This window comes from Danio rerio, chromosome 8 (assembly GCF_049306965.1).
Source record: "Danio rerio strain Tuebingen ecotype United States chromosome 8, GRCz12tu, whole genome shotgun sequence".
NCBI lineage: Eukaryota > Metazoa > Chordata > Actinopteri > Cypriniformes > Danionidae > Danio > Danio rerio.
In genome coordinates, this window is record NC_133183.1 from 45,244,068 (window position 1) to 45,267,831 (window position 23,764).

General features: G+C 34.9%; 1 protein-coding gene across 32 annotated transcripts in view; it reads right to left on the reverse strand.

Annotated features, from left to right (window-relative positions):
- sorbs3 (sorbin and SH3 domain containing 3) overlaps positions 1 to 23,764 on the reverse strand; it is an 83,791-nt gene that overhangs the window by 32,063 nt on the left and 27,964 nt on the right. For 16 of the 32 annotated variants that reach the window (NM_001430979.1, XM_073909408.1, XM_073909404.1 and 13 more), the window contains exons 2-5: positions 13,905 to 13,967; positions 7,680 to 7,871; positions 5,663 to 5,735; positions 3,896 to 4,032 (exon numbers count right to left, since the gene is read on the reverse strand). In NM_001430979.1, coding sequence (NP_001417908.1) covers positions 3,896 to 4,032; positions 5,663 to 5,735; positions 7,680 to 7,871; positions 13,905 to 13,916 — 414 coding nt within the window. In that variant the 5' untranslated portion in view covers positions 13,917 to 13,967. Of the gene's footprint in view, positions 1 to 3,895; positions 4,033 to 4,110; positions 4,324 to 5,662; positions 5,736 to 7,679; positions 7,872 to 13,904; positions 13,968 to 23,764 lie in introns of those variants that run through there. The other 16 variants (XM_073909418.1, XM_073909414.1, XM_073909409.1 and 13 more) reach the window with 3 other exon arrangements.

The window sequence follows — 23,764 nt, forward strand, 5'->3', positions numbered from 1 at the left end:
TACACTTTAAAATGGGTTTTTTTTTTGTCGTTCACAAACAATTCAACAGGAAAAAAAAAATCCTTTTACAAAAATCTGTCAAAAAATCATTCTAATAAATTTAAAAAAAGTTTTTTTATTAATTTACAATGTAACAATAAAAAAAAATAATGTAACTCATTTCTAAAGTCTTGTAGTGTAACATTTCATAAAAAGCCAAGTCTTCTAGACTTAAATATGCTGCTTAAACTGTTTATTAAAAATGACACAACACTATTCGTTTTATTTGTATTGTCCATTTTTATTCATTTATGTTCAATCCACTTAAATTTGTAGAACAATGAAGTTTTTACTTCTGTGTAATTAGGTAAAAACTAAATTACACTAAGATGATATTTCAGATCATTACTATGTGCATAGAGAAGGGTGCACAAATAGCTTCCATTTATACAAATTGTTGAACAATCACCTTTAGCACCAAAAACTAAATAAATAAATAAATAAATAAAAAAAACTATCCGTAACCTACTTGATCCTAATTTTCTTAGAGAAATTGCCTGACAGCAAAGAAGAGCTTTATCCTATAACTGAAAATTTGAATCAGTCTTGTTGCTCCTTTTCATTTAAATAGAAAAAAGGAGCACACTCATGCTCTAAAAGCAAGCTGTCGGAAAAATGAACAGAGAGAAGACAAAATTAGAGGTCTTTCATTTTCACTTTAAAGCTTTAAAGTCTTCTAGATATGCAAATGTCTCCAACTAAAAAAAAACCCAATACAAAATCCAGAAATAAAACACAATCCAGAAATAAAGCATCAGCAGGCAACGCAACTGTGATGACTTTTTTTTCATGCAAGACTGCTGATATCAGAGACAAAACATGTCTGCTACAGTGCTGTCCCTATGAGGGCACTGTAGATCAAAGGATTCATTTCAGATTTTTCCAAGCGGTTAGAAAGGAAAAACGATCTTAACCAAGTCAACTGTTACGAAATGGGCTTCTGCTATGCTCTCCTTGGGCCACCAGAGGGAGGCATTGCCTGAATTAAAAAAAAAAAAACTGGGCTGAATTTAAACAAAAATTAAGTTGAACTAATTCAATTGTTTGTTTAAATTCAACCCATATAAATCGTTTGCAACAAGTTTGCAGAAATATTTTTTTCATTGTAGCAGGCATTTTTTGGAACTGGTCCCATTATCAATCATGGGAATCATGCGTGGAATTAGGCACGCACACCTGCATGCTATCAATTAACTGATTACTGATTTTGCATAAACTCCATGCTAGCACGCTCTCAGTGTAAAGTATCGTCTCTGCCACTTGTAAGCACGTCTAAGCAGTCATTCCCGATTATCTGACATTGACCACGCACTGTCATGATTATTCTTTCCCTGTTTGCTGCCTGCCTGCTGATCCTCTGCTCTTTTATTTATTATTATTATTCTGAATTTGCTGTATAAGCTGGACTGTTTGATGCTCTATGTTTACTAACTCAAACCTTCTTAGTGGGCCCTGACTATCACCTGAGCCCGGTTTTTCAAAAGTAATCCACTAGGATTTTGGATAAGGGATTGGATCAAATCTTGAAAATGGGTTTTTCAAAAGAAAAAAAGGATTACATAATCAGATTAGATCACGTAATCCAATCTTGGTTTTGATCCGGATCAAACTTTTAGTTTGGGTTTTTCAGACCTTTTTTGTAGGATCTAGATGACTTTGATCCAAAAAACCTGGATTAAACTGATCCCATCAGAAGGGTGGATTTAGCGTGGATTTCATGCCCAAAATGTAATGAAAACTTTAAAAAAAAATTTAAAAATATTACTATTTTTGGATCATGCAGTATCTTACCAGATATATTAATTATTCATAAGGTTTTAATTTTATTTGTTCATCTGTCAGGCTATAGGGAGTATAGGCTTTAACGTATTCAGCCTTTCAGTATAGGCCTACAGCAAAGTAGAAAGAGTTTGGCCTCATAAAATAATCCCCCAAACAGCTGTCAAAACTGACCAAAAACAATCAATTTTATTCTGTCACTAATTGATATTTATATTAATCACAATGGAAAATATTTTTCTTTTTAGAATATTATTTAGTGATGCATGCAATGATTACAGAATAACAACAACAACAAAAAAAATGCAAAGAATGGCAATGACTGATTTTTGAAATCTCTTTCAACAATTGCAAAGAGACTGAAAGGGCAGAAGCACAGCTTCGTCTGGTAGAGAAACAATTGACTCTAACCAAACTGCAGAAAACCAATGCCAATGACTTGAGATCCGCCTCCTAAAGGCTACGCTCAGACAAGCTGGTCTCTCCACATCAGTTGAGGAAGTCTGAAATTAGTTTTTGACATTAAGTCTTTTTTATTTACATCTATATTTGAAACTTATTATAAATATCCTCAATGTACAGTGTTGTAGGTCTCAGATGAGCGGACTGCTGAAAGAGGATAGGGTGGGATTTTTCTTGTTTTTACTATTTATTTTTATTATTATTTGAATATTTATTAAATTCTCTTAGTTTTTATTTCAAATAAAAATAAAGTTATATTGACCCCACGCTGGCTATTCTACTTGTCAGTATCTGCCTGCCCATGACCAGTGCATGATAAGGAATACTTTGTTAAATGAAGCTGCTTATGAATCAACAGACACATGACTGTTACATCAACCTCTATGTTATATTCTATCAATAAATTAAAACTGTTGTCAGAAACAGACTCCATTTGTTAAAGTATAAATTCATCATTACTAATTTTATGTGTAGAACCAGTTATTAATCCTCTTGTTTAACCAAATCAAAGTTTTATCTCAAGTAATCAGGAAATTGTAGACCCATTTCAAACCTAAGAGACTGGTAAAAGTCATACCCAATTGTGCATGTTCTTAGAGAGAAATGACAATCAGGATATAGAGCATTTTATACAGAGCACTGACATACTGTAGCACTCATCAGAGTTAAGGTCCATTCATGCCATCTCAAGAACTAAATTAAAAATGAATGTGTCCACACTTGTGAACAATACTTTTAAAAAGGTTTAATTTATGCTTTTCATTCAGAAATATGCCCTTTCATATGTTCTCAGTGTTCTACTAGTGCAGAGGGCCAAACCCTGTTCCTGAAGATATACCGCGTTTCAGAGTTTAGCTGGAACCTTGATAAAATTTGCCAGCCTTTAATTACTTAGAGCTCCATCAGATCATATTCAGCTGGTTTAGTCATTGCACTCCTATAGTGCACCTGACCAGTGACTCTAGCTAATGTAATCTTTAAAATGATATGCTAAAATGCTTAAGAAATATTGTGGCTTATTTATGTGACTTTTTTTTCTTCATCTAAAGCTGCTCTGGCACAATGTACATTGTAAAAACACTACAAAAATAAAGATAAAAAACAAGAATATATTTAGTAGTTGGTCAAATTACATTTCAGTGTTATTTATAGGTTTAAATGTCCAGTGTTGTTCATGTTTATGAATTTAATGTAGCAACATAGTCATGTGAGACCATGTAGACAGCTTGGCTGAAACCAAGCTAAACTGCCAGTGAAAATCTAAGAACAGCCCAAAACTAGACTAGTCCTCAAATAGACAGACTTTGTGAAGTTACTCATTTCTGTTTATTTGATGACTAGTTGGCCTAGTCTTATGTCTATTAGATTTTCATCGACAGCCCAATTTTAGCCTTGTTTAGCCAAGACACCTGTTTAGATGTCTATTAGACATCTTTTAAAACAAAAAATGCTTGCTGGGATGTAGTGGAATGACAAAAAACCTTGACTTGTTTGTTTTAAGCGTTTTAAGGTTGTGATAACTAGCAAACTGTATGACTAATTAAATTCTTTTCAATTCACTGAAAATGTGAGGATTGAGCGCCATTTAAGATTGTAGTGGTCCAGTAACACTCACAGATCGAGATGCAATAGGCATGCCTGTCTCATCTACAGGACCTATTCCAGAAAACTTTATTAAGCGCTCCTCCCGGGTGCCAGAAGTCTTAGGCAGTGTATCGGAACCACTTTGTATTCCACCATTGGACAGTCCGCCTGTAAGAGAACAAGATGACAATTAATATACATTGCTAGGAATATAGAGTAACTTATCAAATTAATGTTAATTACAACCATTGATAGATACTGATGAATTGACAAAAACGATGACTAGCATTGCATGCTCGTTCACTTTTCTTAGGCTTAGTACATGCTTTATCAGGGGTTGTCACAGTGGAATAAACTACCAGTTACTCTGATTTATTATCCAGCCCTGAAAGTGCACACATTTTTAATAACTCACAATTCTTTAAAGTCCTGACTTTATACAAGTCCTTCAAGGCATTCAAAACGGTGCCAACTACACAAACTTTAGTTCCAACCCCAATCAGGCACACCTGGGCCAGCTAATCAATCATGAAGGTGTGTTTAGGCAAGATGGAGCTAAAATCTGCAGGACACTGCCCTTCAGGACCGAGTTTGGCTACCCTTGATTTAGACCTTGGGTGCCCAACCCTGTTCCTGGAGATACCTTCCTGCAGATTTCAGCTGCAACCTTGATCAAACACACCTAGTGCTTCTTTAAGTTGGTTTAGTTGTGTTTTATTAGAGTTGAACTAAATTCTGCAGGAAGGTAGATCTCCAAAAATAGCGTTGAGGACCCCTGGTTTAGACCAATGGTTAAAGACAATGTTTCGTCGTTTGTTCGTATGCCTGTATAAAAACTGGCCTCAAAGGACTGTCATTCAAGCAACCAGAATGAAACCACTTGTGTTTTTTTCTGGATTGTTCCTGGGTCTTGGAATATGTTTTTTTCATTATTTATTTTTTTTATTCTGACCCAAATTAAATCTACAAAGCTTCCTCAGATAAAACATAAAAATTGTAGCCAAAAAAAAATCCTTATGAGGCTCAAACATCTTTTCAGTTGTGGCAAGTTAGTTGGACTTGTAACTCACCTAAGCCCACTGCACCGGGTGTATATGCTCACAGTGTGTGTGCTCTTACTTCTCACTTAATATGTGTGTGTGTGTGTGTGTGTGTGTGTGTGTGTGTGTGTGTGTGTGTGTGTGTGTGTGTGTGTGTGTGTGTGTGTGTGTGTACTTCGATGGTTTAAAAGCAGATGACCAATTTCAAGTGAGGGTTAAACTATAGTAAACTAGGCTTACTTCACTTCACTCATCTTTATTATCCCGAAAAGATGACTGTAGAATTCTTCCTAATCCTCTTTTTAGTTTTTGAATATATTAATCTTACAAATGGACAAATTACACCTATCAATAAAATCTGCAAAACCATTATCAAGTTCTTCACTGTTTAAGAGTGAAACAATCACAGTTCAACTGAATAATCCACAAAATTGAAATGAAATGAAATTTAAATTCGCTAATCTGTTTTATAAAGCACAAAGATGTGGATGATTCGATCCTTGCCTGACTCGGTAAAAATGAATCAGAAAAAAATAATTTACTTTCACACACTGAGACTTACAGCATCAGTCCAAATAAAATCCATCAGCCAACATATCAGCCCAAAATGAATGTTATAAATTTCTTTTGATACTTCTGGTAATACATGAGGTTGAATGCTGTTAGCAGATAACAAGCAATCACACACATTCTTTGCCTTACAGTATGTAAATAATCACAACAACAAATTGGTGTATATTTGTTTGTACCAAATTTACCAAATGTCTCCGCCGGTCCATAGTAAGATCCAAATGTATGTGATGGGAATCCTCCTCCATTGACCTCGGCGACCTGTTGAAGACAATAATGCAAAGTGAAAAATACAGTTTTACAATAGAATGTTACAACAGCGAGTTAAGGAGAATACACATAACAAAAAAAAAAAAAATTTGTGTCATCAATTTATAAAAAGTTGAACACAAAAGTTGCAGTCGTTATACTGTAAATGCATTGCAACAATCTATTCCATGTCAAATAGACCAAATGTAAAAACTTTTCCATCAAACATATCCAATTTTGTTTATATTTCTCTGAAGTAAGGTGGACACCAGAATGTTCAATTGAGGGATGTTGCACGATAGTTGAGCAGACTCCAAGTTGTTGAGTAAGTTTTGGATTGACAAAATCAAACAAATCCAAAGATCAGGGTAAAATGCCTGCAGCAAACGGCTAAGAGGTAAGGAGAGCATCAGTTTGATTCATTTCTATTTCATTTACAAGGCAGAAATAAACACTGCTGGTGCAGCAAAAGTATGAGAAAGCCATTTGTGGCAAAAACCCACATTGGTTTTGTGCAACAGGCCTGACCATTTTCGACTGAGATTTGGAGCCAAATTGCAGGGGGATAAGAATGACCTATGACATAAAGATAAAAGTATCATTATTTTATTTTTAATAAATAGCTTGCTCTGTTAGTAAAATCTAGTGACAGTAACAATTTATTCTCCATTACATGCTAACGGTGTCATTACAAATTTGTCTTTTTGATTTTTTTTCTTCAAACATTGCATGAATCAATAAATCAATTTATTAATTCTACTTATACATTTGTCATTTGTTCATTAGTTTGTTTTGATATGTGGTGAATCAGTTTATGGCATAGCCATTTCTTTTTTATTTCCAGTTTTGGGACCTGCTTGAGTGACAAAAAAAAAATTGTTGATTGTGTCTTTCAAAGCAAACTCGAAACATTTTTTTTTTTTTTGGTTCTCAATGAATAAATAACAATTTTCAAGTTCATATCTTGAAAGTTTATTATTAAATAATATTCTTATATGGATCTGTTTAATTTGCATTTTTCAAAGTTTAAAATCAAAATGTGGGTGAATTTGCAGACATCTCAACAATATTTAAAAGGAAAAATTTGAATAATAACGTTGAAACTACAATATGTAGCTTGTTTCCTTTTCTGGCTACTGCATACAGAATGACATACCATGAACTTAAGTCCTTAGAAAAACCACAAGGGGGCAGAAAAAGATCATTTATGTGCCTGGACTAATCCAGACCAAGTCAGTATTACTCAACCAACATTTTATCTGCATAGTGCGAAAATGTTTGGTGTGGAATTGATTTATCTTAGATAAGTTTAAATTGTGCATAAATTCAAAGCTCCAAATGTTTGTGTAAAATATGATTATCCACGATTAGCACTCCAGGATACTTAAAACATCTTGTGGTTCAGAGTAAATACTTCAACACAAATCAAAGTAAATATTTAATTACAAAATTAAATATATTAATTTAATGAAGTGACCTAAAACATGTTTTTTTTTTTATTTACACATGGTAACAATTTATTCATTCATTTTCTTTTTGGCTTAGTCTCTTTATTAATCAGTGGTTGCCACAATGGAATGAACCGGCAATTTATCCAGCATATGTTTCTTGCATTTACACACATACACTATGGCCAATTCAGCCCATTTAATTCACCTATAGCGCATGTCTTTGGACTGTGGGGGTAAACCAGGAAAACAAGCAAACTCCACACAGAAATGCCAACTAACCCAGCTGGGACTCAAACCAGTGACCTTCATTCTGTGAGGCGATCGTGCTATCTACTGCACCACCGTGACGCCCGGTAATAATTTATTCTTTATTTAAATGTTAAAATTGTCAGCTTATTTAAATTTTAGGTTTTAGATTTTCAATCAGATCAAAGAAATTCCCAATACACATAAGGAATAATGTGCAGTGTGAGCAATGAGTATTGGTTTATGGTTAAATTCTTGCCTTCTGCTGTGAAGGGGCTGAAGTGTTGAGTATTGGACTTGATGGAGGTGTAGGAAGACCAGGAGAGATGACTACTACATCCTGGGGTATATCCGGAGTCATGAAGTGCTGTCTCGATCCACTGCCAGGTAGAGCCTCATCTGAGAAAATGATCCGTGAGCCATTGAGATGATCATATACCTCCACTCTTTTCTAGGAGAAAAAACAAAACATATGTTATCTAATGACTTAAATATATTACTTACTAATATATATATATATATATATATATATATATATATATATATATATATATATATATATATATATATATATATATATATATATATATATATATATTAGTGCTGTCAATCGATAAAAAAAATGACTAATTAATCGCACCTTTTTTTAAAAATTAATCACGATTAATCGCATTTAAAATTCTGAAACTTGTAATTTTGGCTATTCAAATGTAAAATTACAGTTTTTTACAATTGCTATGACACTTTTATCAATACATTTAACAAGTTTCCTAAACTCTTAACACAATTAGCACAACATCCGTCTTCGTGGGCTATACAATTAACACATTTCTTGTTTTTTTGACACAAAATGCATCCAGTTAACACAAATTTAAAATGCTTTAACTTCTTTTACACACAAGCACAACCAAAACCAAAACAATGTAATTTTACAGTCAAATTTACAAATGCTTTAACACAGTATGTCAGAACAGATAACACCATGTTCTAAACAGAAATTATATAGGATAAAGTCAAAGTGAACAGCTGTTCTAATTGTGAATTGAAACACAAGTTTATTCCCTGTATTTTATTCAATTGCCAATAAGAAACAGCATATTGCTGTTATATAAATAAATATATATATATATATATATATATATATATATATATATATATATATATATATATATATATATATATATATATATATATATATATATATATAGAAAACACACTCATGTCTTGTTTAGGTTTTTCCAATCACATGATCATATGTTCTAATAGAGGACTCTTGAGGTTTTTGAAAGGAACAGTGAGCGCATCAAAGAACTCTGTCACCAATACGTCCATGTAAGATTATGCAATACAGTCATTACTGTACTATACACAGTGTGTTTTGCAGTAAACTACTCTTTAAACCTGGAGTTCATTAGTACATACAGTACATATACAGTACAGCATTTGCATACACTGTGTCTAATTACTTTCAGAGAGTCATGAAGTTAGAGGCCAATCAAGTATGAAATTTTCAATGTTGACAAGGCTGGGGATGTCGCCGTAGGAAAAACATAATAGGCCAAAGGGCCGCAGTTTCGGTGCCGGGCCACAGAAGATATCAAGTATAATGTGGATGAGAACATTTGGCAAAAGACCGGGCAGAATAGAAGATTACTTTGTTATTTTATTATAATTGTGGTGCTTTTTCTGTTTGCAGTGATGTCCTTCTGCAAAAAAAGTCTGTACTGCAGAAATTCTGTGTCTGTATTTTTTTTTTACATAAACTGTAAATTTTATGAAGCATTTTTTTTTCTTCATTTTGTATAGAATTTTTGCCGTAAAAGAAAGAAAATGCATGCATTAACTTAACCCAATGAAACAAAACTGTAATGAGACTTCAAATATAAGGGCAGAGCTGACACATAAACTAATGGAGTTTCTGTAATGTCAGCTGATGATAGTGTTTTTATTGTCAGTGTGTTCTGATTGACTGAATGTTTCTGTTGGAAGAGAACATGTGTTGGTGTTTTGAACAATAATTTCATTTTGAAACATGATTGCAGTGTTTTGTTAGACATGGTGTAGTGTGTTCGTTTATTATTGTATTTTGAAAAGTAGTTTAGAGGTTTCGTTTATAATGTGTGATTTTGAGCATAAAATTAACTGTTTTGCCAATTGTGTATTTTAGGTGTGTTGCTGCGTTAAGAGTTTAGCAAACTTGTTAAATGTATTGAAAAAAGTGTCATAGCCATTGTAAAAAACTGTAATGTAAACGCAAGACAAAAACTATTTAAATTCAAAATATAATTGTTTATTAGAATTAAAATTCTAAATATAGTTGTTTAATAGAATTTTTGTTTAACTTGTAACACAGATTTCTTCATGTAAACAACATACCCACAATAAACCATCAAGATCCTGGCTTGACAGCCATATTTATTAAATAAATTAAAACGCAGGCTTGTTAATGGCATTTAAATTTCAAAACAATCAATGCCAATAAAGAAAACCATGATTTCCATGTTGGAGGTGCGATTAATTAGTAAATTTTTTTTTATCGATTTACAGCACTAATATATTTATATATATGTGTGTGTGTGTGTGTGTGTGTGTGTGTGTGTGTGTGTGTGTGTGTGTGTGTGTGTGTGTGTGTGTGTGTGTGTGTGTGTGTGTGTGTGTGTATGTGTTTGTATGTGTGTGTGTGTGTGTGTGTGTGTGTGTGTGTGTGTGTGTGTGTGTGTTCGTGTGCATTTGTACATTATTATTCAACAATGTTCAAGGGAAGAAGAAAGTGAGAACTGGGGAAAGCTGAACAAGTTTTAATAATAAAAAAAGAAAACAAAAGCAAAGTGTGCATCATATTCTTTTAATTCAATGAACCAGAGTGAATTATCACGCATGTACTGCTGTTACTGTTACCAATCTAAAAGACAACTGAAATAATTTATTCTGTTGAAATGGAATTGTAATGCAGTAAAAACCTGCCTGGAACCACTTTAGCATGTGCAAACCTAATGGGACGTGTCCACAGAAGCTCTGAAAATGACAGCGCTCTTTTAAATACACTTATCTGCAAGAGCATCTCCAACTGCAGTGCTGAGCGTAAAGCACAAACTTTATGTAAGGCTGTATCTGAATCTGTATCTGAATCTTTTTGTATCTTTTTGTAAGGCTGTATCTTAAGTCATCCCTATACCCTTAAATAGTGCATTGTTTGAGACAGCAGCCATATGTTGCAGTGTTCAAAACTATAGCGGGTCATTCTGAAGTGCACTCAGTCAATCCCTGAATGCACCACAATAATGAGTGTATAACCCTGGTAATCTCAATAGCTAGAAAGTACCCATAGTGCCAAACTGAATTCATACCTATAAATAAAACATTATTTAAATCAAGAAACATTTGTATTAAAATACTTCATCTGTTATATCACTAATAGACACGTGCTGACTTTTAAATAATTCACAGGGTCTTACCAGGAAGTTTCAAGTGTAATCTGTCAGCAGGATTAATCAACCAGCAAAGGCAACGCTATCTCACGTCAATTTGTATGTTTTAAGTGGCTAATTCGCATGAATTTGCACAATTCTCATTAGTATAATTTGCTAATCCCACAATGATAATTGGGTTTAGACTAGGGTTTGGTGTCATGCCTCCTTTTGAAAATTGTACATTTTCTTATGACTCGTATGAATTTGTACAAATTAGCCACTAAACTGAAAAAAGTAACATTTCCTTGTAAAATTGGGCTTGCTAAGCACAAACAAATGGCATCACTCTGGAATGGAATTAACTCGCTAGTTTTATTTACTCAATCAAGTGGGATTATGCAGGGTATGGTGAATGAAGGTATAGGGGCAATTTCAAATACAACATCAGTGTCTTGCTATGCTGTTAAAAAAATGCACTTTTATTGACAACCACAAAAATATATGTATTTCCCTTCCAATCAAATTAATTTGTTACTCATTCTCCCACTAAACAAAATTGTGTTCAATTGATGTCTTTTAGACTTTTCCTTTAGACCAGGGGTGTCCAAACTCGGTCCTGGAGGGCTGGTGTCCTGCTGAGTTTAGCTCCAACTTGCTTCAACACACCTGCCAGGAGGTTTCATAGCATAAATTTTAGGAGCTTGATTGGATGTGTGTTTGATTAGGGTTGACTTGAGTTGGACACCCCTGCTTTAGACAATTAGACATTGAAATTACATCCCCTAAGGGTGCAGAATGAAAGTTTTATGGCATCCTTTTTTGGCTTAGACACAGCCTTAGATGAAATCAGCTAAGCATTAAATCTCTCAAAATCTCAGCAGAGGATCAATAAACAACTCGACAGCATCAGAGGCTTCACTTACAAACCTGCTTGACTTTATTACTGTCGATTCAAATGTCCCCCATCACATTAATTAAGAATGAAACGCTTTAGTTGTTTTATCATGATCCTCAGCTGAGATTTTGAGAGATTTAATGTTTTAGTTGATTTAAGGCTAAGTTTAAAAAGGACATCATATAAACGTTCATGGGATGTCATTTCAACATCTAATTGTCCAGAAGAAATGTCTAAAAGATATCATTTGAACAAAATTGTGTTTTGTGTGCTTAGATCAAGGAAATTGTACATCATTGTGCTTTTAAGATTTAAGGTCCTCCCATTTTTAAGATTTAAGTTTCTCCCAGATTTAAGTTCCTCCTATTATGACAATCCTAGATCTTGATTGTTTTGGTTGTTCTAAAGATTATCTCATTCATTTTCTTGCAGTGTAAGTTGTGTTAAGAGGGACTGTATAATTAATAAACTTTATAAACATAATAAACTGTCAGAAATCTGTCGGTAGAGTGGTGTCTTTGTCACATAGAGGCATACCACACATTATAGGAGCAATACAGTTATATTTAGGATATTTTCAACTAGAGCTGAAGATCGTTCGGGCTTAATTTCTATAATTTTAGTTGGTGTCAATACTCAGGCCGGGCTTGAGCTTGTGCTCCGGCTTGTGCGGTAAATAAACAATCATGTGATGCAAATCGATTAGTGCAAGAAAGTAATAAAATTATTTGTTACAACATTAAAACCCATCCTGCAAAAGTGCAACAAATGATGATGGAGAAGTCAAAAAGAGCGAATTTTGCGGAATGGAAAAATGTACAGTAAGCGAGGTCACTCGCTACACTGAAACTGCTGTCATGGAAAATGAAATGGATGTTCTAGGCTGGTGAAAGATGAACAAACAATCCTACCCAAAACAAGCAAGATCAGTAGTACTACTGTATGCATTTTGGCCAGCAGCATATAATAATGTTCCTCCACAAAAACACATAGCCTAATCTTCATGAGTAGGTTAAAGGATTTTCAAATTATAACTAAATATTAATGAAATCAAAAACAGGTAATGTAGTCAGAGTAGGCTAATGTTGGCATTATTCTTTTAATATTTAGCTTCACCGTCACCTTAAGGCCAGATTGTTAAGAGAAGTGGTGACACAAATCCTGCAGAGTCTTAATTTCAAATCTTAATTTTCTTTTTGCCAAATACTTGTCATAATTTATAATTCATTTTAGTTTATTTATTTGGAAATACTTATTTTTATTGGTGTGTTGGCCAATTTAAAGGCTAAGTGAATATACCTAGGCCTAGAGTGCTGAGATGTTACGATGTTACAAAGGATTTTATTTCCTTGTTCCAACTTCCAAGTGGCTTATACATTTGTTATGAATAAATGATGTTAAAACACATAAATGATTCATTGAAACAAGGCAAAAGAGTAAATGTCGGGCTTTAAACGAGTTTCAGCTTTTAAAAAGCTGTGGATCAAAATGTACTTGGCAGGCTCAGGCCGAATTCTGTCGGGTTTGGGCCCTTTCGGGCCTAACTTTTATGGCCTGATTATACTCAACATGGAGTAATACATTACTACCATGTTATGGACTCTTTTTTATTTACAGTAGTTATGTTCTTCATTCAAACACCCTAAGGTGTGATGCTTAGCCATCAGGGTCATGAAGAGGTCACTAGAACCAGCCATGACAAGTGTGAGTGTTGACAATATCTTAAGTAAGCATTCAATTTTGCATTGCCAAACTTCTGCCTGACCTCCTTTCCTCTCCCTTTGGACTTAAACCCCACCATCCCTCATGCTCTGCTATCTCTGGGACCTGAATTATGCTCCCTCTCTCAGTTTGAACTTTAGGGGTCATGGGAAGATCCATGTGTTCTCACAGAGGGTGAAACTGTATCTTGTTAAATCATGGCGATGTCTTTGTTAGCAGGGACTGTGGCTTTTTCATGGAAATCCAAGTGAGTCCATAAATAGCTCCCTCTTTCTCTCCTCCTGTCATTGAGTAAGGGGTTGTTTGTAAGGTTTCTTTCTTTCGTTGTTTCCAGGGCTTCTCTCAAGGTGATGCTGAATGACCCAGGAGTTGCCAGGGATCATAGGTATATGTGCAAGCAGTTCAAAAAGTGAAAAGAGCAAGAAATTCAAATGCGACATCCAAAGGTTTAGCCCACCTCAGACTGCATGTCATCTGCAGGGATCCTATTCAGTAATTCCTCAGCTCTCAGATGTATTGCCTGAAAGAAATACAGCAGCATGTCATAACTCATTCAAATATTGATATTCTTTTACAGCACATCCATCATGCAGACTTTATTTTAAATATGTGCTGCAATATATATGCTGTAATTTGTAAATTTTTCAAATGATAGATTGATAAATAATTTTAATACCATAAACGTCATTATGTTGCATTCACAATTAAATTTTGAAAAAGCAAAAAATTGAATTAAAATAAAATTAGGAAAAATAAAGTTGCAAGAGTAGTTTGCTGATGGTGAAATTCTTTCTTTTCTTTTTTTTATTATATTTTGGTATATATATCACATCTGGTACATATTGAGGCATTTGCAATGTATTACCCCATTAAGCATATTTTTTATGCTTAATGACATAACATTCAAACCCCTAGCAGTTGATCCACAACATTTTGAAATGTAGTTTTAAACCATCATAAAGAAAAACTTGTGATATAATACTATATACTATGAGACAATCATGATTAGCCTATTTACATTATTTAAATATTTTTCCCCCTTTGCGCTTCTCCATTTGTGCGCTAGTATATCAGTTCACTATGTTCACTATGTCACATAACTGCCCCCTGCTGGTCATGTCTTTTTTTGTGTTAGACCGTCCAGTGTGGTAGCGCGTACACTGCAGCATTGCGTGTGGTCACGTTCATTCACTCGTTTATTCTCAGTGGCCACATCTGTAGCTGTTTACATTAATTTTCCTTCAGCTTAGTCCCTTATTTTTCAGGGGTTGTCACAGCAGATGAGCAGTACTGGGAAACACCCATACACTCTCACATTTACACTTATTCACAACGGCCACTGTGGTCAATCCAGTTCACCTATAGCTCTTGTCTTTAGATTATGGGGGACACCAGAGCACCTGGAGGAAACCCACGCAAACAGATGGAAAATACACAGACTCCACACTGAAATGTCACCTGGTCTAGCCATGACTCCAACCACTGACAGTGCTAACCACTGAGTCACTGTGTTGTCTATAGCTGTTTACATAAAGTAGTAAATAAATCTTTAATTAGATTTTATCATGTGATGATTAGCATATTTACTGTCATCACTGCAATGTGTTTACACTTTGCCTGGTGTCAGCCCATTCCTGTTTGCCTATCTCCTAATCCAGGGGTGCTGAAGCTTGGTCCTGGAGGGCCAGGGTCCTGCATATTTTAGTTCCAACGCCTATTAAACATACCCGAACCAGCTAATCAAGCTCTTTCAAGGTGTACTAAAACATCCAGGCTAATGTGTTGAAGGTAGTTAGAGCTAAACTATGCAGGACACCGGCACTCCAGGAGCTAGTTTGGACCCCCCTGTCCTAATCTATGTGCTCAAACAATTAACTAAAAACTTATTTTCCAAATTTCCAATTTATTATTATTATTTTTTTTCCATTTCTTATAAATATCAAACATAGACATGCTTTTTTTTCAGTCAGTTAAATAAATATGAAGAAGTAACTAGCAAATTGAAAACACTGGTCCATACTGTATGAAGTAATAATAAGAGGCCCATGCTATTTTTCTTGCCATGGTGTGAATATATCTGGCAACCATGGTGACAATGAAGGTAAACATCAAATATGTCAACTTTTATAGTACTGGAAATTCTTATTCAAGGTGTCACAGCACACATTTTTACAGTTTTAAAATTTGTATATATTTGTATATATACATAAACCAAAAAAGCCATTCAAAAGCTGATTCTCTGTCTTTGTAAGCCCACTAAACCATGTATTCAGTGTAACCTATTCAGGATGTCTTGCCTGAATTATGTTCAATTGCAAATTCAGTTGCTTTTGGTTATTATTCTGTGAAATGTACAAAGTACTTTTGTTGATCATAAAAAAAGTAATAATAACAGCTTTATTCCCCAGTTTCACTGGCTCACACTCATTCCATTGTCTTAGACAGAGATATTTTGTGAAGTGGTCATGGTATGGCATATTCACACAGTATTGAAATTAAATAATTTAAATGTATCTTTAAGTTTTTGGCATTTTATGCTGATAATAATTGATTGTGCAAAAAAACAAACAAAAAAAAATGTAAGTTTGGCACCCAGTGGTTGAACTGGGTATTGCACGTCTGTTTCAAAACACATCAGATTGACCTTATCAACAGGAATGTGCCTGACTATCGAGCCTAAAGGTTGATTTAAGGCTGATTTACAGTAAGTTGTGTTCTAAATAAAAGCAACAGCGTGCAATAAAAGTATTATGTTCCATATTAAAATGAGCTTTTATACTAACCAACACCTAAAATGTACATATTAGAAACAGCTTCTATTTCTTGTAGCTGGACCACATGGAAAAACTGACAATGATTACCTCAGGTACCCCTCATGTGCTTTATTCAGAGTTAAATGCTAATAATGTGAGTTTGAATGTGACATTTATTGCCATACTACTGAAAGCAGCAGTAGACAGTTCTTCTGAGATCTAGAAAATAAAATAAATTATTTGGAATTGAACTTTAGAACTGGGACTCAGTGCAAGCCAACACATATCAGTGACTCAGCAGGTACATTTAATAATGTTAAAGACGTTTATTATGTATTAATTAGATTATAAACCTCACAATTTCATTGGAGTGCAGTGAGTGCACTATTCTGTGCTACTGAATGGCTGTACTTAAGTGTCTGTTCTGTTTCGTTTGGTGCAAACAGACAAACTGCTTATCACTGCAAATCTCGTCACGTAGCGTGTTGTTAGGACACTGGGTTACAATGTGACCTGCCCACCTAATGTTCACATTCATGATACTTATATGATTTGCTAATTAATAACCACCTAATGTGGATCAACAAATCTGCATCTTATTTTGAAGTGTGCTACTGTCCACCAGAGGTCACATTTCAGTCATGGACGCATGCTTTGAGAGACTAAATGAAATGTGCTGTTTTCCACCATGCAAGGTCACCCAAGGTCCTCAAATATAATTGGCTAAATTGGCATTGGGCAGGTTACAGGAGCCAAAACAAAGACAGACATTCCAGCACGGAAAGCACATTTTCACAGCAAAATATCTGACTTTAGCATTGATGTTCAGACAAGCAAGTGTTCCCTTAGCATGTTTCTTAAATATCAGCAAAAATATTATGGTATTTTTATGCTTTAGAAGAGTCAAAAACATACAAACAGCACCTTTAATAAAAAATATATATATCAATAGAAATATATGTAAACCAAAAGATGTAAACAAACACAATTATTTAAAAAAAGGACTTTTCCAATTGCTTTACATCTTTGTTGTTTGTGTTTTTGTCACATGACAACCAGTGAGCTGTGCGCATTAAATGTTTCATATGACTTCAGCTTTCCATTTGACATCAACATTTCCCACTCAGAGAGAAACCAAGAACTGAGTGCTCCTAGATGTGTTTTCCACTCGAGATGATTAACTATAAACTGGAGATCATAATGACTGCCGTCAGTTTCCTAAACGCTGTATCCACTGCTCTGAACACTGGGCTATTCACACAGGGGATTATATGTTGGGTTATTCTCTTTCTCTCAGTCTGTTTTCTCATTCTCTTGGCCCAGATGACTCATCAGTCTTGAATGAGCTCCATTGCATAACAGAGAAAACAACAATTGAGTGTGTGTTCATGTATGTGTGCTTCACAATGATCTCTCAGTATGTGAGGACAGACAATGGGGACGTGTTCATTTGCATGAGTGGAACTGCTTAAAAACATACACATTAACAAGTGCTATATCAATTAATGGGTGTGAATCAAAGGAAAATTGAATGTTTTTAAGTGAATGCAAAATCATTATCTATTGCTCTATTTTTGTTTAATTGTAATATTAAATTGTAAGTTAAATCTAAAGCTTATCAGGTGAATGCAGTCTTTTTTTGTTCAAGTAATACAAAGTTTTGCTATTAAATGGCAAGTTTAAGAGCAACAAAAGTTTGGAAATAAATATAAACTTTCTGGGTTCACAAAGATAACAGAGTTTAGCAAAACGTGAGCACAAAATGAACTGAGAAGTATTGATATTCTTTTTTTTAATGAAGTGTGGTTTACCAACTGTCTATGTTTGTACAGAAAGTGATACAAAATATTAACATATCCACACTTTCGCCACTCCTTCAGTCAAGATGAATGATAGTAAACAAACTTTGGCTAACTGTCCTTCAAAGGAGGCTTGAACCTTCTGTCCTTGAAGGAGGCTTGAGGCTTACAGTGTATATACCCATGTGATAACGATTGACACGCCTAAATGATAAGGTGTCTCCCAAACCTACATTGTGAACTTCATTTAAAAGCATGTAAATACAATTCTGATCTAAAACAGAAATGATTTACATATTAGCAACTTAACAGATTTATAAGTAAATCCATACTAATTCTAAAATTGTGACAATAAATTATTTAACATATTGTATTAATTTTTCATATCACCACACTTTGTGTTTTCACATTATATTGGTAAATTGTTCCCAGATTAATCATGACTTTCTTTAACGAAGGCGCATCTCAAAGGAAATTGTCTTACACGTGCAATGCTGTTTTCCTTTTCCTTTCTGTGGGTATGTCTACACTAATCTAGATATATTTGAAAACATTTGAACAATCCATTTCGACACTATTGTTTTTAATTCTTTCCGCCACCCACTCTAAGGGTGCTTTCACATTTGGTTCAATTGCCTGTCCCCCCTTGCCACTTTCTTGGCTGGTCTTTTTTCCTTCATAACCCCGGTATGCTTGCGTCATCAGGCTGCTGTTTTGTGTACAGCTGTTGCTAGGTGATGGCCATGAAAGTAAAGCACCAAAATGAAGACATCCGCATATCACGGTCATTCTGCTTTGACTGAATCTTTTGGTTTTGTTACTAAAATCAAAATACAAAGAGCCACTTGCGTCTATCTGCTGCAAAAATATTAAAAACATTTAGAACATCACGCAAAGTCTGTAGAAGTCTTTGTTGGAGGCGACAAGCCGACCACTGTTTGCACTGGATCAGTGCCGCTTGTCACCAAGGTAGGTGATACACAGACACACACATACAAATGAACGTTATGAGGTTGTTGTACAGTAGGCTGTTCACTTCAGTTTTTTGGTCTGATCACATTCATAGCAGAAGTGAACAGGACAAAAGTTCGTAGCTCTTTCAGGCGGACTCGAGTATGGTTCATGGGTGTGCACTAGAGTTCAGAAGACATGTTCACACTAGGTTAATGTACTATACTTCAGGGCCGGAGTGGGACTCTTTTCCAGTCCTGGAGTTTCAAGCCTCAGACCGGTCCACCTCAGTTCACCACTGACTATATTAAAATAAGGCTATTTCCAATTCAGTTTCTAATTACACTATCACGTCTTTTTTTGAGAAAACAGCTCTTTTAGAACTTCAAATGTTCAACAACCCTTACAGTATTATGTCTTAACAATAAAAATGAAAAAGAAATTGTTGCTCAGAGAAGGACCGAACCCAGAATAGCCGCGTCATAATCTAACGCACTAACCACTGTACCACAACAGCTACACGTTGAATGGTGACTGGATCCTGCTCACAAGGCTACGAGAAAATAGATAAAAAGAGCAGAGCTGCAGTAAAATAATGAATAAGAAGGCAGTGGTCAAGTAAATAAATAAATTATTTTTAAAAAGTGTGACTGCTGAGAGCAACAGATTCTGGAACTAGGGACACCGGTCCTCGCGGCCAAAAAACGGACCGGCCCACCGGGAATTCTCCCGGTCCTCCCGATTAGCCAATCCGGGCCTGCTATACTTTGACATCAAACAAACCTAGGTACAGACCAAAAGTGCTAGAGTGAAAGCACCCTAAAAGGACTAAAATCATTTTCAGTCATGTGCTGTGCCTGCACGCAGACATAAGATGCGTTTATGCATCATGTCTGCCAGGCAATTATTTACTTTCCGTCTCTTTAAAACATTGTGGCAAAATGCTTCAGCTTCCACTGCTGAACAATAGCTCTCAGTAAACTTTTTGTGTCCTTTGAAGAAAGACAATATGGAGCTGTCAAAACAGACTGCAGTCAAAATATCTGCTAATTTGCAAAACTAACCACTTTGGACAGCGTTTTTTTAAGAAGTTACGCGTTAATGTGGACATGTATTGCCTGTATTGTAAGGACATGGTGTGCCAACAAATTACTGTACAAACAGTAACAACTTTAATGTAAATCTTGTCCAGTCTATTGCAATCAAACTCCCACAAACACTAAGGCAGTGTTTCTCAACCACATTTCTCGAGGGCCACCAACACACTGAATGTTTTGGATGTCTCCTTTGTCTGTCACACCCATTACAGATCTTTCAGTCTGCTAATGAGCTGCTGATCTAAATCAGGTGTGTTTGGTTAGGGAGACATGGAAATTGTGCAGCTCTTATGGTCCTCCAGTAAAAACACTGCACTAAGTTGTAACCAACAACTGAATAAAAATGGTATCACACATCAAATCATCTCTTTAAAATACATTTTTAGGTTAGGTTAGGTTACTTTATTTATACTTGAGGGTAGATTTGGTTTGCAGTAAGAGTCCTAATTTCATAACAGTGCCACACAAAAAATCTCACATAGTAACAACAACAAATGAACATAAAGGCATAAAACATAAACATAGAAACCCTTATTAAGAATAAATAAATAATCACTTCAACTATATATATATATATATATATATATATATATATATATATATATATATATATATATATATATATATATATATATATATATATATATACACCACTGCTTTAGTCTATGCCTTATTTATTAAATGTCTAACGGCTTCTGTTATGAAACAATTTTTGTATTGTTTAGTTTTACAGCTTGATACTAGAAACCTGCAACCAGAAGAAAGAAGCTGAAACCCCTGAGTAGGGGATGAGCGGTGTCACTTAAAATTTAATTTGTAATTCTCTTTAGCTGCCTGGTGTACACAGTCTCTTAGCCTCTGGCCTCTGGCTAGTGACACCCCAGTCAGCTATAGACCACATAACTATTTGATTGAGTGTGTTTTTATTCTTAACAGGGAATTCCCAAACCATTACACCAAAGTGAAAGATAAAATGGATTCAAGAAAAGCATGGTAAAATAAATTCATCATGTGTTTATCCAACGCAATCTCACAGCAAGTCGTAACTTTTTGATTTAGTGGCTAATTCGTATGAATTTGTACGATCTAATTCATACAATTTAGTACAATTTGCTCATCACCCAATGACAGTTGGGGTCAGGGGTGGGGTTGTGGTTCACGCCTCCTTTTTAAAATCATACATTTTCGTACGACTGAATTCGTATGATTTAGCCACTAAACTGACAAAACGTAAAATATTTACAATTCCTCGTGGGATCAGGCTGGTTTATCAATATGAAAATGATTTAACTTTCTCAAATAGAATAGTCGCTGGTGCCCCTTTTTACAAACTGCTTCACAATTCTCATGAAAGGATAGTTTAAAGTCAATAATTGTGCCAAGGTATTTGTATTTGAAGCACACTTTCAACAATATGATTTTTAATGAAAGCGTTCATCTGTGTGTGAGCAGCCTTCCTTAAATCAATGATCATATATTTTGTCTTTATTGCATTTAGCTGAAGGTATGACTCCTCACACCATCTGACAAAATCAGTTAGTAATGGACAATAACCTGTTTCATTATCATAAATTTTGCTGACAATGAATGTCATCTGCATACTTAATAATGGGTCTATTTACCCAACTCTGGCTCATGTTTTATATTTAAAACATGACTATTTGACCATCTTATAAGTAAACAACGATACAAGGAGTTGTCATTCTGATGGCACTGACCTGTTCATTGTCACAGATATTTATTTTGTTAGAAATGAACTAAGGATTTTGAGTAGAGACCATAATGTAATCCATGGTGTTTTGCTATTTGTACAAGTTGTTTTTAAAAATCGATTAACTGTTAATCGATTAACTGAAATTTTAAATTCTTAAAATTTCAAGAATGATTTTGAAAAATGTACCAAGCAACTGAGAAAAACTAATTGAAAGTAGATGAAAAATTTCATATGGTTTTAAAAAGTATATTGCCATTGATTTGATAACATCAGAAACAAAACGTTAAGTAATTTTTTCTCATACTCCCCAAAACATTAATTGATTCATTTATTTTCCAACTACTCTGGCATATGTTTTATGCAGTGGATGTCCTTCTAGCTGCATTCCAGTAGAGGGAAACACCCATACACTCTCTTGTATACACACACCCATACCATGCAGCCAATTCAGGTAACCCACTTTTACCACATGTATTTGGACTGTAGGGGAAACTAGAGCACCCAGAGGAAACCCACACAAACACGAGGAGAACATGCAAACTCCACACAGAAAAGACAACTGGGACTCAAACCAGCTAATTTCTTACTGTAAGATGACAGTGCTAATCACTGTGCTACCATGCCACCTCCTCATAACATTCAGCTGATTCTTAAAAGGTTTCTGTTCCTGATACAAAGCTCACAACTCACATTGTTTCAGAAGACGTGGAATATAGCACATTAAAGTGGGTTTGGAATGAGAGGGGGCATACAAAAATTAGGAGAAAAGTTAGCATTAAAGCAAAATAGTCGTCATAACAGAAACCAAATATCTTATGAAGCCTGTTCATTTTACTTTCATGAGCCGTTGTATTTGACATGTCAAAACTTGACAAACAAATCATTCATTCTCTTTAAGTCTATTTAATTAATTTGCATGCATTCATTCATTTTGCTATACAGAAAAGGAAACCCAACCTCTTGCCTTTTTTATCATTATTTCATGAATATGAAGCTTTTGTTGTATACGGCCATGCATTGTGAAGTCAAATATAAAGAACTGTTTAGTCAAGATAAAGGAAAGAATTGTACTGAATAGCCACCTCGGAAACTCTACATCTGAGGAATGTTGAATTATTGTATTGTACGTCTCTACATGTAGGTGGAGACAAAGAGAATTGTGTGTGTGTAGGTGTGTGTGCAATTATGTATGTGTGTAAACCTGTCATTGAACTACATTCTACACATACTACCACTCTTAACAGGTGTTACGATGGTCATTATTGAGTCTTTATATATACTTGTTCAATGTTTTACTTTGTTTTAGCTGTAATATGAGTGAATTTACTCATTATGATGGTCTCAAAATCACTTGCACACCAAAGACTGTAGACAAGACAGCAATGATGTTGGCTCCTTAGACCGTTATTACCTAAATGAGCACTGTGAGAAGAAAAGAGTGAAGGAAGAGAGGGAAAACAGCAAGGGACAACATTCTCTTAGGAGTAGGGAGAGGACTCCCAAAACACAACCTAATACGGTCACGTCTCCCTCAGATATCCATTTGTAAAATATGTTCAGATTCCTCTTCAGAACACATTGAGCATTACAGTTGTTTGTTTTGAGCGCTCCAAGCAATTTTTAGGGTTTACAAAACTCAAACAAGCATCTGCAGTCTATGAATGCTACATTTTTCAGACAGCAAGCTAGCAGACCCGGCTTCTTTCTATGTTTTCTTTTGGAATATTGTGCTGAATGGTGCTAATACTGCTAAAGTAAAGTTTAATGGGGTTGTATCTTGTGCATGTGTGGATGGATAGACATTTCAATAGAAGTGTTAGTTTCAAATGGTTGGACTTAATTCTGAAATATATTCAATTGAAGGAGCCAGTATAAGAACTGAAAAAGAGGGAGTTATGGGGATAATGTGGACGAGTGGGATGAGGAATGTCCCAGTGGAGAACTCTGTAAACTTGGCAATGACATCAGACATTCTTTACACAGCTCTGAAGTCACCAGCATCA